The 17125-nt window shown below is 38.9% G+C and overlaps 1 protein-coding gene across 1 annotated transcript; it reads right to left on the bottom strand.

Moving 5' to 3' along the window:
• Positions 1–1977: 1977 nt before the first annotated feature.
• rasd4 (rasd family member 4) lies at positions 1978–3688 on the bottom strand. The gene has a single exon (XM_075464341.1). It carries the CDS (start codon positions 3374–3376, stop codon positions 2750–2752), a length of 627 nt encoding a protein of 208 aa, XP_075320456.1. The 5' UTR covers positions 3377–3688; the 3' UTR covers positions 1978–2749.
• Positions 3689–17125: the final 13437 nt, after the last annotated feature.

Below are 17125 nucleotides of genomic sequence, written 5' to 3'. Positions count from 1 at the left end.
AGTCAGGAGCTCTTGCCTCGATTAGATTTAATTTTTGAATAAGTTCAAGTGAATTCCTTTTTTCATTCATGATTTCAATAAGGCTTACATTTAAGTACTACTGTTTAAGTATATTTTACACAGCGATACTTGACCCATAACGGCTCAGGTTAAATGTAGACGTGACAAATTCTATGGTAATGTTTCCACTATGACTATAAAAAAGCTATTAAAAATGTGCATTGCAGTCATGTTAATGGGCCTGAACAATGTTTCTGTTTTATGAACAGGCAACACACAGACATTTCATTCAAATGTTGCAGTGTTTCTGTCCGGGACCCTGAACTTGTTCTAAACGCCTCAGAGTCGTTTTAATCTGCTGAGGAGCTTTGACCAAGTCCAGGGGCAGAGACATCAGAGAAAATCTGTCACAATTGTGTGAACGGCCACCTTCACTGCAGCCAAAATCTTCAAACACCAGTCAATATATTCACAAAGTGGTTGCCTGAAAGATTGTACTCCTGAAAACCTCAAATGTTTAAAATATTTTAAAATAATATGTAGTAAGATGACAAATCCACACACCTGCGTGACCGTGAAGCTGTCAGGCCTCCTGTCCTTCGGAACTAAGCAAGACCACAGTGCGGAAGAATGTTTAAATATGGACTGAAAGAGGAACTGCCCACAAACGTTTACCCGGCTACTTCCTCAAATTAAAACAGGAAACTTTGCAGAGTCTAATGTGATGGAGTGGGGGGTGGTAGATTGGTGTTTGGACCTGAACTTTACAACTGCCTCTGTACAGGTTTCGTTCAGAGGAACCATGCAAGACTTTCAGGAACTGCAAACTGATGCTCTTTGTAATCTTGCTGAACAGCTGAATTGTTCACTATTCAAATGTTGTGCTATGCAAACACAGTTTAATTCATGTTGCTCAGCTTTGACTGCTGTGCGCCTGTGCTGGGAGAGACACTTAACATGTTGTAACTTAAACTCATGTCAGACTTGCTCTCCTCTGTTGGTCTGATCATGTAATATATTGTGTATTAAGAAAACGGCTACTTCAGAGTTTAGGCTAAAGTTTTGGATGCGTGTTAAATTGTGAGGCGTTGGGCTTCAAAAACTGTTTATGTACAATACTGGCTGTCAGACCAGTGACTGAACTCATGAGGCAAAATAACCGAGAGCACTTATTCTGATGTTTGCTCAGAGGAATTGAAAAGTCTTACATAAAAGCCTTTTCATATATATCTTAAATGTGCACATCAGAACTTGACTTAAACCAAACAGAACTCCTCTTAATGAGTGATTTTAAGCCTTTGAATTGAAAGCACTGTGGACGAGCAACAATAGACAGGTGGGTTTCACTCTTGATTCATTGCTAGTTTTAATAAATGTTACTTTAGTTTTTCACCAACAGAGGGCAGCAAAGATCTAGAAATGCTAGAAGATGCATTCATTTCAGAAATGATTTACCAAGGTTCAGTTCTGGGCATTTACTGGCTGTTTTGACTCACTTCTACAATGAAACGAATACCACCAGACCATAAACAAGAACACAGAATGCTTTTAACAGGCACTCTTTTAAAAAACAAACTTTTTATATTTTTTCATATTTGGGTTTTTGGGTCATAGTTTTACCTGAAAAAAGTAACTGGTCTGAAATAATGTGTTTTTTTTTGTCTTTTTCTGTGAGATTTCTACTGGGCAGCAGATTTCCTGCATGCACGATGTAAAAATCCATTATTCTGTTGTACGTTGATGGTGAACAGATCTTCTTTTACAGCGAACATATGTTTACGAATGATTTAAGTAGTCTTTAAATGACTGTCCTTTTAAGTTGTATTTGATCTATCTTCTGTTTGCTTTGTCTCTATTTTATCATCCATTACTGGACTGACATAATTTAATATAATTATTGATCAAGCTTTGGTAATACGCCCTTTGCATACCTCCATATATCCACATTAACGAAAACTTCACACAATTTTTTTGCGTTTGTGCTTTTACCTTTTTATTACACATTTACATCAAGATTCCACGTACAGAACATCTTTGAATAAGTAGCTACATAGAAAAAAACCCCATTTGTGAGTAATTTTATATATATAAAAAAAGGACAACAGAAAAAGCTAGATACATCATTTTGCAATTCAAAAATGAAAAGTGCGTTTTATTACATTTTCTGATGGCATATCACCACTTTTATAGACACAAAGGTAATGTCATGCTCAATAGAAAAGTTACAGTTACATAATAAAAAAACTGTAAACATGATGTGTGCTACATGTGAATGACTAAATTAAAGAAAAGAAAAAAAACATGTGAAATCCAAGTTTTGGACGACTGTCAGTGTGGACAGTTTACTTTCCTTCAGTAAAGCATCTATTAGAAAAATTCACTTTAAACTCAAAAGCTATAAATTGATCTAAACACCAGCAGCATGTCACCAAATAAAGCAGGAACCACAATACATGACGTTGAGCAACTGAGTTTTAAACGCATCACCTTTCTCTTCATCTAATTCTGCAAAGTCAGGTGTCAGTCTGGTCTGTTTTTTTTTATTCTCCTCTCAGTTGTGAACTATAAATGGTCTTTGTTGCTCCTGGATCACTCAGGCATTTCTTTAGTAGATCAAATTCAGGCTCCTCTCCTTGTTTTCTTCTCCCTCTTTGTTCCACACAACTACGTTGCACAACATTCTCTCCATATTCTCATCCACCTTGTTGCTTAGTGAGATAAAACCCCTCTCCCCCTCCTCCATCTCCCATTACGACAGAATACAGCTGTTGGTCTTGTTCATGGGTGGCCGGAAATCGGTGTCTTTGGGAAACGTCTCCCTGCGTCTGCGTAGCGCCGGGCTGAGGCGGCTGGGAAGGTTCACCTGCTGCAGGAGCTCCTTGAACACCTCCACCACATTGGCATTCTCTTTTGCAGAAGCTTCCAGGAAACTGTTGTTCCAGTCCATCTCCACAGTCGCCAGCACGTCCTCGGTGGACAATTGGCGCTCCTCCTGTCGGTCCACCTTGTTCCCCACCACCACTATCGGTGTGTACTTGTCCTCCTTGATCTCCAGAATCTCATCTCGGAGGCTCTTGACAGCCTCCAGCGACTCCGGGTCATCCACGGCATACACCAGAGCGAAGGCATCACTGTTTTGGATGGAGAGCTTGCGCATGGCAGGGAATGAGTAGCTGCCGCTGGTGTCCAGGATCTCCACGGTGACTTTGACCCCACCAATGTCATACTCCTTGCTATGCAGCTCCTCCACAGTGCGTCTGTGTTTTGGCTCAAAAGTATCTTGGAGAAAGCGTCTGATCAGAGCCGTCTTGCCTACCCCTGCAGCTCCCAGAAATACAATACGCACCTGAGTCTTCTCCTTCACCTCAAGAGACATGTTTGTGTCTTTTTTAGCCAAAATGGATAAAAATGTTCCAAAGGACTCTAATTATAATCTCTTCCTCTTAGCAGTTACAGCTACAAATATCAACACCTTTCACTGGCTATGTTTCTAATTTATTTTCCGTTCACATTTCCTGAACAGCAATTTGGCAAATGAGTCTTCCTCTTGAGTTGCTGTCTTTACTGTCGTGGCTCCCTGTTCAGCTGCTCAAAGTTTCTTATTTAAGTACCTGTCATCTGACACACTGCTTTTTACGCCTGTTTGTGTGTGTGTGTAAGTTTATGGGAGAGAGAGAGAGAGAGGTCCTCCATGGCTGTTGTAGTTCCAACCAATCAGAAGAGAACAGGCTATTATAACATCCAGGCAGCCAATGATGGCAGAGATGCAAATCGGCGTGTAGAGCTACTTCAGGAAGAGAGGAGGCGATCTGAGAGTGAACACTCTGCAAGAACAGCATAGAAAATACTGTTTAAGCAGAGTGCTGATTATAAATCCAGATAGGTCCACAGTATCTCAGAGGAAAGACACAGTTCTTATCTCTCACTTCTAACAGTATATGGAGACAAAGTATTGCAAAAATCAAGAGTGTTTCGTTCAATCAACTACATTGTAAAGTCCCTCGACATGAGACCAGATAATCCCCTGAGAAAACAGTCATTTCTATTATAATTCAGATATTTTCTGCAATCAGTACTTTATTAGCAGTGTAGAATTTGATGTTTTCAGCAATGCAATGCACATCAGATGCACATTTTTTAAGTACCACAAATAATTATTTAATAATGGCTAAATTGTAAATATGGTCTTTAAAGTGATAGTTCGGAGTAGATTCACCCTGGGGTCATTTGAACCATGACATCCAGCCAAGTAGCCCACCCGAAGTTTTTTCGATCTTGGCCGAACATCAGCTGAGTTACTGAGTTATCCTGAATAGCTTAGTACAAGCGCTAATGGACCCTGGCAGTATCTCCAAAATTACCACACTAAAATCACATGCCATGACACCAAACTTCTACAGTAGTACAAATATGGTCTGTACTCACAAAACGATGCATTTTGAAGTTTGTACAAAGTCCAGGAGTTTATTATTATCAACACAAGCCTAATAGCTTCTCTGCTGCTAAAGCTGCGTCGACGTCACTTCCTTGATCTGGGAGCTTCAAAGTAAGATGAGGGTTGATCTACTACTGTAGACAACAAAGTATATGCTATATTCTACATGAATTTTTATGAATTTTTATGTTGTAGAGTTGTGAATTTATTTTATCAATGGAGAAATTGAGCAGCCTTGCTTTGTGCTGGTCATTTGTATGTGCTCATGGATGAGACTATGGTAACCATATAACAAAGACTTGATCACTCTTACATCTGAAGTTGGTGTGTGGAGTGTCTTTCTGAAGCCTTGGGTTTAGTATTCGTCTGTGTGTGTGGCTCTTCTTGTGCTTTTATTCTCCGTTAAAAAAATCCTGAGCCCAATGATTCCATAAACTGTCATCTAGGAAGTGGCTAGTCTCCTCCTCTGTCCCAGATGCAGGACATAAGAACTTACTTGTAAAATATGTATTAGGACCATATTTGACATTCTAGTCTTCGAGTCCAACCAGTAACATTTTAGCATTTTGACTTTCTTTTGAAATTTTCAAATGTATGCTATAACAATGGTGCCACTGTGGCTTCATAAGCATTATTTTTACAAACAGTTGAATAAATAGAAGATTCTTATATAGCTTTACATAGAGTCCATACTTATCTGGGCAGATTCAGGATAACCTGACCAGGGTGGGCAGGGATCTGTCTTATTTAAATTACAATGTATTAAATGACAATTTATTTCTGTATTACAGCGGCACATTTCAACGTGGAGGGTTGGTAGGGATTGACTCACAGCTGGAGCCAGACTCAAGTGGCCATTCAAGGAACTAAAGGCCCATCATAACACAATTACAATGAGCCAAATGTACTCGTAACTGTAAAGGAAAAGCAAACATTAAAGGATAAGATCGGTTTTTTGACATTGGGCCCTTGATTTCACATTATAGCATGATGTTCTACTCACCCCTGCTTGTTGTTGAACATTTGGAGCTGTTCCGAAGATATTCGCGAGGCGTCTGGCTGCTCTCTTGAGATATTCGGCCATGAAACGGTTTCCTATGGGCAAGCTTATACAGGCACAAACTATGCTGTTTATAATTTATTAATTACTCTACACTAGCACTGATAACGTGGAGGTGCGTCGCTTACTTAAAAAAATCCGGGTTATTGTAATTTTGATTTTTTTGTCGTAAAGTGGGTGTTACTGACGTCATCGTCGTGCTACTGCCACAGACAGCCCACAGACCTGCTGCCTATTTATTCATTCGGCTAAAATTCAAAATTAGTAACCCGGATTTTTTTAAGTAAGCGACGCACCTCCACGTTATCAGTGCTAGTGTAGAGTAATTAATAAATTATAAACAGCATAGTTTGTGCCTGTATAAGCTTGCCCATAGGAAACCGTTTCATGGCCGAATATCTCAAGAGAGCAGCCAGACGCCTCGCGAATATCTTCGGAACAGCTCCAAATGTTCAACAACAAGCAGGGGTGAGTAGAACATCATGTTATAATGTGAAATCAAGGGGCCAATGTCAAAAAACCGGTCTTATCCTTTAAGTGTACTTGTAAGGCGTTTGGCCCCCAAGTTCCACCAAAAACAGCTTTCATGTGCCTTTGCACTGATGCTGTTCTACAGGTTTCTGTTCACAAGAGGATGGAAAACTATTCTTTCAAATGATGTTGATATTGACTTCTTTTGTGTTTTGATGATAAGTGATGCCCTGTCATGGATTGTCATGTATAGAAAATGGATGCATGGATGGATTATCTGTAGAGGAATGACAAGAGTTAATGGGAGAAAAAAGAAAGATATATGTTCTTGCATAAACTCTGTTGGGCTTCAAGCAACATAAAAAATGATCACATAATCCATATTGCAGTTCTCATGAATGTGGGCTTTGAGTGCAGACTCTCAACTTTGCTCTCACAATTTACTCAAAAGCTGTTTCATGGACAGGTGTGGGCTATTTCTTCCATATTCCTTCATCTATTAAGCAGGTACAAGTTCTTAAGTGTGTTCAAGTGTGCTATTTGCATTTCAAAGCCGCTGCTATGAACCCACAAGTGAGCTCCCTGTGCATCAACATAGGCCACCAATAGACCCTAAAAACAAAACAAAATTTATCAGAGACAGCAGGAACATTAGGAGTGGCCAAGATAACAGCTGGACGCAGACTTCCAGACACAACAACATTGTTGGGTGATTGCAGGATACTTTTGATATAAAGAACAACCATTTTACAACATCCAGCCAAGCAAAGAAGACTCTCCAGGGGGACATACCTTATCTGTGTCTGCCATAAAGAGACGACCTCATAAGAGAAAATACAGGAGATTCAACTTAAGGTTCAGAGGTCAGATATTACATTGCTACTCAGTTATTTCTGCTATTGTAATGTCTGCATTTCGTCTATATTTTGGTGTTTAGTAGATATTTTTATAATAATATAATACATGCTTTATCTACTTTGGTGTGACCGTATGAACTGGTTTGTAATCTTAATTTAAAACTTTGCAGTTTATGGAGCTAAACATTTTTATATATACTTTAATGTGCTTTTTGAATAGAGTTAGTTTTTTTTACATTTTTTATTTTTTTTAACCCCTTGTCCTGTCCAGCATTATGGCAGCAGAATTGTAATCTGAATACCGTTTATGCTAAACACATTTGCTATGCCAAGGGAAGCTTTATGAATGTAAAGCTCCCCTTGATTCCCATCAACTCCTCATATTTATTTATTTATTTTTGTTACAATACTTAACATGATGTGATAGTGTGATAGTGCCGAACAGGACCGGGGGACAGAGAGAGAGGGAGAGCGAAGAAGAGAAAACAGAACATGAAGAGACAAACAGAAAAAAGGAACAGAAACATGAAGAGACAAACAGAAAAAACAATGAAAAATCAGACAACCAGCTGCTACACCTGTTAAAACAAAACTGAAGACAATTCACGGCTTTTTTGGGGAATCCAGCCTTAGAAGCACCAGGAGCACCTGTAAGCAAACAAGCTGAGAACAAACACACAAACAAAAAAAACACAAGCAGCAGCAATCACATATAATATACAGGTGACCTTAAACCACAGTTATTGAATAGAGTTACTTTATTGAGTGTGTTTTTGGCATTTATTCACTGTTGCTGGATTCATAAACCCTCAAATTAAAACTGAATCTTCACTTTAACCCATACTCATTATGTGGTTGTCAAGGATTCAAGGAATGTTCACTGTGTAAGTGTCGCAGGTGTGTCAAGTGTCATGTTTAGAGCAATTGTGTCCAGATCTATGTGGGCCTAATGTTTCTTCTTCACTCTCACCAGCTAATGGTGATGGTTAGGGGTTAAAGGTACATGGTTAAGGTTGGAACAGTACTCACTGCCACAGACTGCACAGTTTATTACTCATTCGTCACGGCTCCTGTTGTGTGAAACGCCTACAGAGAACATCATCTCAGTTTTTAAGCCTGAATTTTGAGACTGCATGTATTTGTACGTATGGACAAATGTTTCTGATTCAAAGTTTCTGGTAAGAGTTGGCTGTATCGATGCAAACATGGCTAATTCTATTGTCTGGCATCATGCACAGTGTGCCGACAGCTCGGTAGTATCATTAACAATCTGGAGAGTAGAAAGAAAAAAAAAAAAATCCTGAAGGGATGCTGACATCTTCAGCTAGGCATAAATAGAGAGCCGTGTTTGCTGCAGTTTCTCTAATGTGACATTTAATTCACAAGATGTTTAAACTCGAACTTCCATCTTTGGAACTTTGAAAGGTGTCTTGTTTGGTTTATCTTGTTTCTCATATGACGGGAGCCCTCTGACTTGGATGCAAGTCTCCTGTAACTTTAAACTCAATTTTGATACTGTTTAAAATCCTTGAGAATCAATTGACTTTACAATATATTTCTAATACCTAATAACTTTATCTGTAATTCAGCTGTTGCGGTTCCTCTCGCTCTGTAGTTCCACCATCTTGCCTGTAGCCGGTTAATCTCTGAAAAAGACACAGTGAGAGAATTTATTTTCAAGGGTATTAACTTAGATTAAATAAAAGCTTTGTATATTTGGTGTTGGACAACTTTCAGTCAAGTTTTCCTCTGTTTATTTTAAAAAATTTTCAGGAAATAAAAATGAACCTCCTGTTGTGTTGCAGAACTTATTTGTCCTTAAGTCTATGACATTTTATTCACCAGGCAAGTGCAGCATGTTGATCAGTCACACATGAGAATGCATGACTCTGAATCACTCTCTCAGCTGTCCTTGGTGCCCAATTAGATGTGATGCATTGGCTGGAACCGTCTGCGACAGAATCCTGTCTGCTTCCAGTTTGTCAGAGTTTGTTCCAGAGAAGTGAGTCTGACTCGTGATCCTCCTAAATTTCCCTTGAGAGTGGTATCGTCTCACACACTGTGACTCTGCCCGTCTTGTTTGGTTATGCAGCGGTGTGGAAGAAAGACATGCCTCAGGGAATACTGTAAACCTCCCATGGTTGCAGTAGCTCACACTTTTAGTGCACACTCATACATTTTTTCCTCTGGAGACTGCTGTACCTGAGCCGGGCAGGAGCGCAGGGCTAAGCACCGGGGGAACATTAGCTGTGTATAACATGAGATGAGCAGCAAAAATGCTGTGGAAGATAAATTAGGGTTTGTGAACATATGGCATTTGCAGAGTGGCTTTCTTGACACACTGATGAAAAAACTAAATAAATACACTTTAGAGTTTGAAAATTACAACACCAAGAAAAATATGGAATCATCACTGTTTGAGGACATTAGTTCAGTTGTTTTATTTGGCAGGAAAAAAGAAAGAAAGAAATCCCATATTTGAAACAAAACTATTCTAACAGCACACTGTTTTGTTAAATATACTTCTAAAAATGCTAAAAAAAAATAAAATGTATACAGTTGTTGTAATTAATGGCAAACTTTCTATCAGATCAAGCAGAGGAAACAATTATGAAAATGTTTTTGTTTTCTTCAAACTATGCTTGATTTTTGTTCCAGTTGAACTGTCAACATGATCTCATGGCAATGCACAGAAATAGCACACCGCTTTTGGTGCTTTTCGCTTGACATTTATATGGATTTATCTGCATTTTGCCCTTGAAATATAAAGGAATAAATAGCCAAATGGTTAGGTTAAGGGAAAAGATGCAGGGCACCATTTTCATCCACAGTCCATGACTACTTCTCTTAAACCCACAGTAACCTTGTTTTCTTCTGTTTAGGTGTTAGTGAGGGTTTGTGTTCAGCTTTTCTGGATGTATATCACATAATTATTCAGTCAATTGCTTACAGTACAGTCACAAAATATCCTCTAGATACTGCTGATTTCTTTTTCTTTTTTGCTGTGCATTTTAATTCGATTTTTCTGTCTTGATGCTTTGACATCTTTTTTGGTCAACCTGTATGCTTCCCTTTTAAAACCTTTCCATGGTGTTTGTACTTGATCCCACAGCTGACTTGGATCGACATATATCTTTTGCCACACACCATGTTTAATCACCTTACTGAAAGAGTAATTGTTTCAACTGACTGCTCTCTGGTTTGGTTGAAGATTCCTCTCAATCACACAGACACAAAGTCTTAAAGCACTTTTGGGTTTTGGAAAAAGTAGAATCACAGAAGAACCGGGCTTCATATTTTCTTAGATTCAGGAATGATTCAGACATTTGAAAGGCTGTTGGTGTTGAGTCAACTTCAGAGTTGGTAATTAGAGTCAGTTCAGGCTTCAGTGAAGTCATGTTTTGGGCACACTTTGGACCCTATAATGGGGAAAAGGAGATTATTAAGACAAGTACTTTTGGAACACAAACTGTCTTGGCTCACATCCTCTTCCAGGAGCTGACCAACACAGATCCATAATACCAAACATCAAACAAACTGTATTAGCACAGAAAAAAGATCCAACATCCATCGCCTGTTTCACCTGAAAACCTACACCAGTACACCAGGGCTGACAACAAAGGCTTTGATTTTTTCCAATGCATACAAAATGAGCCAAAATAAGTTAGACCATATTATTGCTGTCACAGTGAAAGATATACCACTGCTGCAAATATACCAATGTAAAACTGAACAAGACTTGGTTTAAAGTATTGACTTTGATTGCTAAAAAAAAAAAGATAAACTGGATGCATGTAAGCGTTAGAGCAGATGTTGGAGCACTTGAGTATACTGTCTCACACACATTTTTATGAGGTCTGTGTGCTTGCACTACATTTCAAACTATGATGATATCCCTTTGATATAAAACTTTATGCATTAATGGTTAGAGAGGGAGCCTTGTCTATAAATGATAACGAGTGCTAACTATTTTCTGCAGAGAGTGTACCACTGATATTTAGATGGATACTTAACATTTAAGTTCACTTGGGGTAATAAAGTATCTATCTATCTATCTATCATTTTTGTCTATAACATAAAAGAGCTGAGTGAAGATTAACAGAGAGTGATGATTCCATATACTTGCCACGAGTTGCACATGTCAGGGGAAAAAAACAGACGATGCACTTCATACTACATTTTGCATGTTGCTAATTTTAATTAATTACTTAACCAATGCAGCATTCTAATTACCCTTAATTGCCAACTTTTGTGTGACAAAATGCCGAAGAAAGCTGAAACCGTGCATATCCCGAGGTGGTGCCTCCTGTCTGTGGACAGTGGTGGTTCTGTTGTTTTTCGTGTGCTTTTATCTCCATTGTTCCAGGCATTTTCTATTTATGTTGCCCTGTGGAGATGAGAATGACCAGATGGCATTGCCCAATGCACTGAAATGTTCAGCGCTGATGCGTGCTGGCAAGAAACATTTGTGTATGTTATACACCATTATCATAATGATTTCATGGATATTCTTTAGATTTATTTGTAGCCTGCATTCAATCATCAAAGCTTTTGTTGATCATTTTGGTACAAAATGGCTTTTATTAAAAGAATAAAAGTAGATAGTTTTTATCCTATCCTCATAACATCTGTCTTTTTAATGCTATGTTCAGTTTACCAGCAGTTTTCAGTATCTGTGTCACAGGTGGCTTTGTTTACACCAGCTGTGTCGTGACACCACTGTACTGAATGTGCCATTGTGCTTTAGTGGGTTCTTTGTATATGAATGCAACCTTGCTCAGTCAGTGATTTATTTATTTATTCATTTAGTTTTCCATCTTTTTGCTGCTTCTTTCTGTCTTGTGTGATCGTGTATTCATGTTCATTTGTTCCTCTCAAAGTCAAGCAAGGACAATGTTATTTTTCTGTTTAAAAAACAAAAAAAAAATATTCAACTCTCCCAAAGGAACCTATATTTTTCACACACTGTCCCCAGATCTGTCCTGGTAGCGTTAACTATTATTACTCTATGTCATTACTTGGAACTGATTTCCCGTAGGCGATGAGCTCCTTGTGTAAGCAGTGAGGGCCCCGGCTGCGTGTATTGATGGAAAGTTGCTTGTGTTTTGACCCTCTGGCCTGACTGTCTGCATCTACACTCCAGTGGGAAACGTATGCACTGCACTGCCATCCTGTCAAAATGATGACAAGATGATGGAGTCGAAGTCTGATGGATGCCAAATATAAATTTTGCCCGACAGTAACAGATGACCTTTACTGTCACTCGACTTTTCTCCCTTTGTGTGTTTTTTAAAAGAAGAGGTGGAGGAGGACTGATGTTTCAGTGCAGGTACAAAGGAGAGATTGTATTAGGAAACTGATTGCATAATAAAGGAAACCTGAAAGACACAGATGGAATTCTACAAGCTTTATTTGATTTTCCTTCCAGCTAAACAATGACATGAATGGGTTGAGCATTCTCTCAACACTCTTTGGTTACCCTACTGTGTCCGCGGCACTTGACCCAAAGCCTGCTCTCACCTACTTGAGACAAAATCTAAAAACAAGATAGGAAAACTTATCCTTTGAAGAAAAGAAGAATTTGATAATTTGAGACAATAGTTGGACCAGATAGCTCCTTTTTCAAAGAAGAACAGTAATTTTCTGGAAGCATATAATTTCACAGTATGCCTTAATGTTGGGTATTCAAAGGTTTTTTTGGACAAGTGTGGGGTAATTTTGTTTAGGTTTATTTACAATAAGAAAACATAAACTGTTGTTTGTTTAAATGGGCCAGTTTAGTGCTTACCATTTGTTTTGTGTATATTTGTGTTGGACATTCAAGTGCATCCATTGATATGTCTTATCTCACAGTTATTCTTAATTGGCAAGGGGGCTTTTGGTTTTCAACACTTTCCTTGACGCAAGTATTATTGGGCCTGGAGTTGAGTGTGATTATCACTTTGGCACATTCTTGGAGATGTCTGAAGGTGATTCATCAACACAAAAACATGTTCCCAAAGCTCCCCTTGGCCAAGACAAACTGACATTTTTTAGAAGAATGTCTGTTGCCTTCATTTTCCAAACCAAAGGAAAGTAGACACACTCATACTTGACAACATTGTAAAAGACTTTCAGCGTTGGAGCAAAGTCTAGAAGCCATTATTTATCTCTGTAGTTACTGGTTTGCAGCCATGCAGACGTGTGCATCCCAATGATGGATAATCAAGAGGAGCTCATGAAAAAAAGAGAATTGATGACATAAAACATATACATTTTAAGTACTTGTGGGTTTATATGATGATGTAAACTTATAAGGTTAATGAAAACACGTCTTTTCATGCAATGAAATCAATTACTATTTTACCTAAATTGACCAGAGTAATCTAGAAAGATAGAGTTATCTATGAATCTATGCAATTTAGCCAATCTACTTTATTTGAACAAAGGATCGCATTCTCACTATATTTATATGCTGTGAACCTGCCTAAAGATATAGTGCCGAGGTCACCAACTGGCGGACCGCGTGATGTATTAAACAAGAAACAGGAGTGAGACTGAGAAAGGGAGAGGAACGGACAACGGAGCCGGAGAAAGGTAGAGAAAATTAAAGGCGGGGTAGGGGATCTTTTTCTGGAACATTTTTTTACATATTGCTTGAAATACTCTTCACATCCCCATTGCAACCAATTAATTAAAAGTTTTGACACAAATATGAAATTTCTTAGTGGTCTCTAGAACGTACAATCTAGGAAAAACAGTATCCAATCATTGTGAACGGACCGTTCACAATGATTGGATACTGATGCCGTCTATCAAACGGCAATCTGCTCCTCCCTCCCCCTCCTTCCCCCTGTGCGCGTACCCTGCTCCGTGAACGCCCAGAAGCTTGGCAGAAAGCTAAACTAGAGCCATCTTGGCTAGCACCTAGCATTATTAAACGTATAGTTAGCATAAACTAAATACTAAATAAGGCAACGATCGATGCATGCTGTCAGAACAGCGCTCGTGCACCTTCGTGCTCGTTCATGTACTCTAGAGGCGTGCCTTCGGGGGAAAAGTGAAGAAAAGGGTTGGGACTTTTTACCGGTGTATTTTCAAAATGCAGGTTCGCTGGACTCAAAATCCAGGATCTTCTACCCTACCTTTAAAGTGATACTCCGGAGTAGATTCAACCTGGGGTCATTTGAACCGTGACATCCAGCCAAGTAGCCCACCTGCAGTTTTTCCGATATTGGCTGAACATCAGCCGAGTTACTGAGTTATCCCGAATAGCTTCGTACAAGGGTTAATGGATCCTGGTCCGTATCTCCAAAATGACCACACTAAAATCACATGCCATGACACCAAACTTCTACAGTAGTACAAATATGGTCTGTACTCACAAAACGATGCATTTGGAAGTTTGAAAATTGTCCAGGAGTTTATTATTATCAACACAAGCCTGATAGCTTTTCTGCTGCTAAAGCTGCGTCGACGTCACTTCCGGGAGCTGGGAGCTTCAAAGTAAGATGAGGGTTGATCTACTACTGTAGACAACAAAGTATATGCTATATTCTACATGTTTTTTATGAATTTTTATGTTGTAGAGTTGTGAAATTATTTTATCAATGGAGAAATTGAGCAGCAAACTTCTACAGTAGTACTCAGCTGATGTACTACTGTAGAAGTTTGGTGTCATGGCATGTGATTTTAGTGTGGTAATTTTGGAGATACTGCCAGGATCCATTAATCCTTGTACGAAGCTGAATCTACTAGTTGAATCTACTCCGGAGTATCACTTTAAGTAACAAATGGCGCTCTCCAAAAAAAAAAAAAAGTGGACAGCGAAAATAGAGCATTTAATCCGGAATGGACAGACTCGTTTCTGTTCATACTTCCCACTGGGACAATAAATATTGTCTAAAAGTTTTTGAATTGTACTGAATTCATTTGGACTTGTTCAGGGTGTACCCTGCCTCTCGCCCATCGACCGCTGGGATAGGCTCCAGCCCCCCCGCGACCCGACCGACGGATTCAGCGGTATAGAAAATGGATGGATGGATGGATGAATTCATTTGATTTAACCGTCAGGTATTGATTACATGCAGATGTTGATACAACTACTTGGCTACTTAAAGGGGAACTCCGGTATATTTGAAGCGCAATCCCAATGCTAGAGGTTGTAAAACACTGACGATAGGATAACAGACTGGTGCAAATCGGCACTTCCTGTGCGGCCATTGCGCTGTTTGCGCAGCCTGTTATGCTAACCAAATACGTGGTGGCTAATGGGAAATAATAAACCTTCCATCTAAAACAACAACTTGCACACTGCAGAAACATCACACCACTTTATAACCCATCCGACAATAAAGTCACAAGCCTTACCATCAAAACCAAATGCATGGTTCTCACATTACTGGCATGGGGACGTTACAAAACAACTTTATAAACAGCATGTAACTCACCGGTTGTTGGTATGCGCGTGCATGTGAAAGCCCAAAAGAGTCAATGGACGATACTCCCATATACAAAACAATTATCTTCTCTAGAAAAAAACTGCGTTCAAGTATTTAAAACATTACAACAATGTTGTTGTAATATATTGTCGAGCTTCTTATTTGATGTCTACATCCTCAGCCCGGTGGTGTGGCTGGTGGGAAGCAAAGACGAGACAGCGTTGCAGTTTGCATCTCACATCCTCCCTTGTGAACTAAATGTTGTGCATTGTGATAATATGTTCTGTAAAGTATTTTTGTTTGTTGTGACACTTTTTGTTTTTGATCCAGGTGTTATCCATATTTAATTCAATTCAATTAATTTTTATTTATATAGCGCCAAATACAACAAATGTCATCTCAAGGCACTTAAATAATAAAGTCCAATTCAAGCCAATTGGAATTCAATTAATTGTAATCATAATTATTTATAAAATAATCCAATCCATTCATATAGAGCCAATTCAAAAACTATTTCCTTGCTAAGGAAACCAACAGATTGCACCGAAACTTGTCTTCAGTCCAATCTCCCGTCCTGAGCGTGCCTGAGGCGACTGTGGAAAGGAACGACTCCCTTTTAACAGGAAGAAACCTCTGGCAGAACCAGACTCAGGAAGGGTGGCCATCCGCCTCCACCAGCTGGGGTTTGTCATTTATTTAACCTGGCATAATGTGTTTGAGGACATTATGCATTTGAATTGTATACTGGCACCATGAAAACAATGACCACAGACATTAATTTAGCACTTTTGTTTCTAGAATTACAAACATAATTAGAAAATTGCAGCCCCTAATATGCAGGAGGAAAAAAAATAACATGCTTACAACCTAATAACTATTGTAGAGAAACACTATAATAATCTACAAAGAATAAAGTTTCTGGCATGAGAATTCACGTTGAATTCAGACAAGCCCTCAGCACTCGGACACCATCTGTGTTTAAAGGATTAATTGAATCTGTTGCTTCATTTGTCACGTTTGCATTTGCAGATTGGACTATTGGGATTTCCCCATCAGCCCTTCTCATAAATTCTCAGAAAAGCCACCAGCTGATCCAAAATGCTGCAGTGGGATCACTGATTAGAATTAGGACAGATCATCTTTCTTCCATTTTAGCTTTATTCATTGGCTCCCTGTGAAACTCGGAAACGGAGTTAAAATCCTTCTCCACTGATATAAAGTTATTAATGACCAAGCTCATTCGTACCTTAAAGACCTCACAGTTCCATATTTCCCCATTTATGAGATTACCCTCTCAGACTGCAGGCTGAGTGGTGGTTCCTTGAGTTTCCGTAGGTAGCATGTGAGGCAGAGCCTCCAGCTGATCATAATGATAACGTATTTTGGATGAAGAAATCCTCTTTATCTCCATCCCTTTAGCTATGCTGCCATAGGGCCACGCTACCGGGGAACCTATGATCCACTGCACTTTTCCTTACTCTGCACTCTTTTCTCTCATCCTCTTCCTAATCCCCAGTTTTACAAATTAAAACATTAAAAAATAATGTGTTCCTTACTTGATCTTAAAAATAGGGTAAATAGATACTCAGATCAGCATATAACAAAGTATATGCTATATTCTACATGTTTTTTGATGAATTTTTATGTTGTAGAGTTGTGAAATTATTTTATCAATGGAGAAATTGAGCAGCCTTGTTTTGTTATCTACTGTAGCAGATCAACCCTCATCTTACTTTGAAGCTCCCAGAAGTGACGTCGACGCAGCTTTAGCAGCAGAGAAGCTATCAGGCTTGTGTTGATAATAATAAACTCCTGGACTATTTTCAAACTTCCAAATGCATCGTTTTGTGAGTACAGACCATATTTGTACTACTGTAGAAGT

The sequence above is a fragment of the Odontesthes bonariensis genome, chromosome 4 (genome assembly GCF_027942865.1).
Source record: "Odontesthes bonariensis isolate fOdoBon6 chromosome 4, fOdoBon6.hap1, whole genome shotgun sequence".
NCBI lineage: Eukaryota > Metazoa > Chordata > Actinopteri > Atheriniformes > Atherinopsidae > Odontesthes > Odontesthes bonariensis.
This window is presented reverse-complemented; position numbering and strand designations above follow the sequence as displayed.

Coding starts and splice junctions, on each gene's coding strand:
- rasd4 (XM_075464341.1), bottom strand. CDS start 3,376: ATGTCTCTTGAGGTGAAGGAGAAGACTCAGGTGCGTATTGTATTTCTG.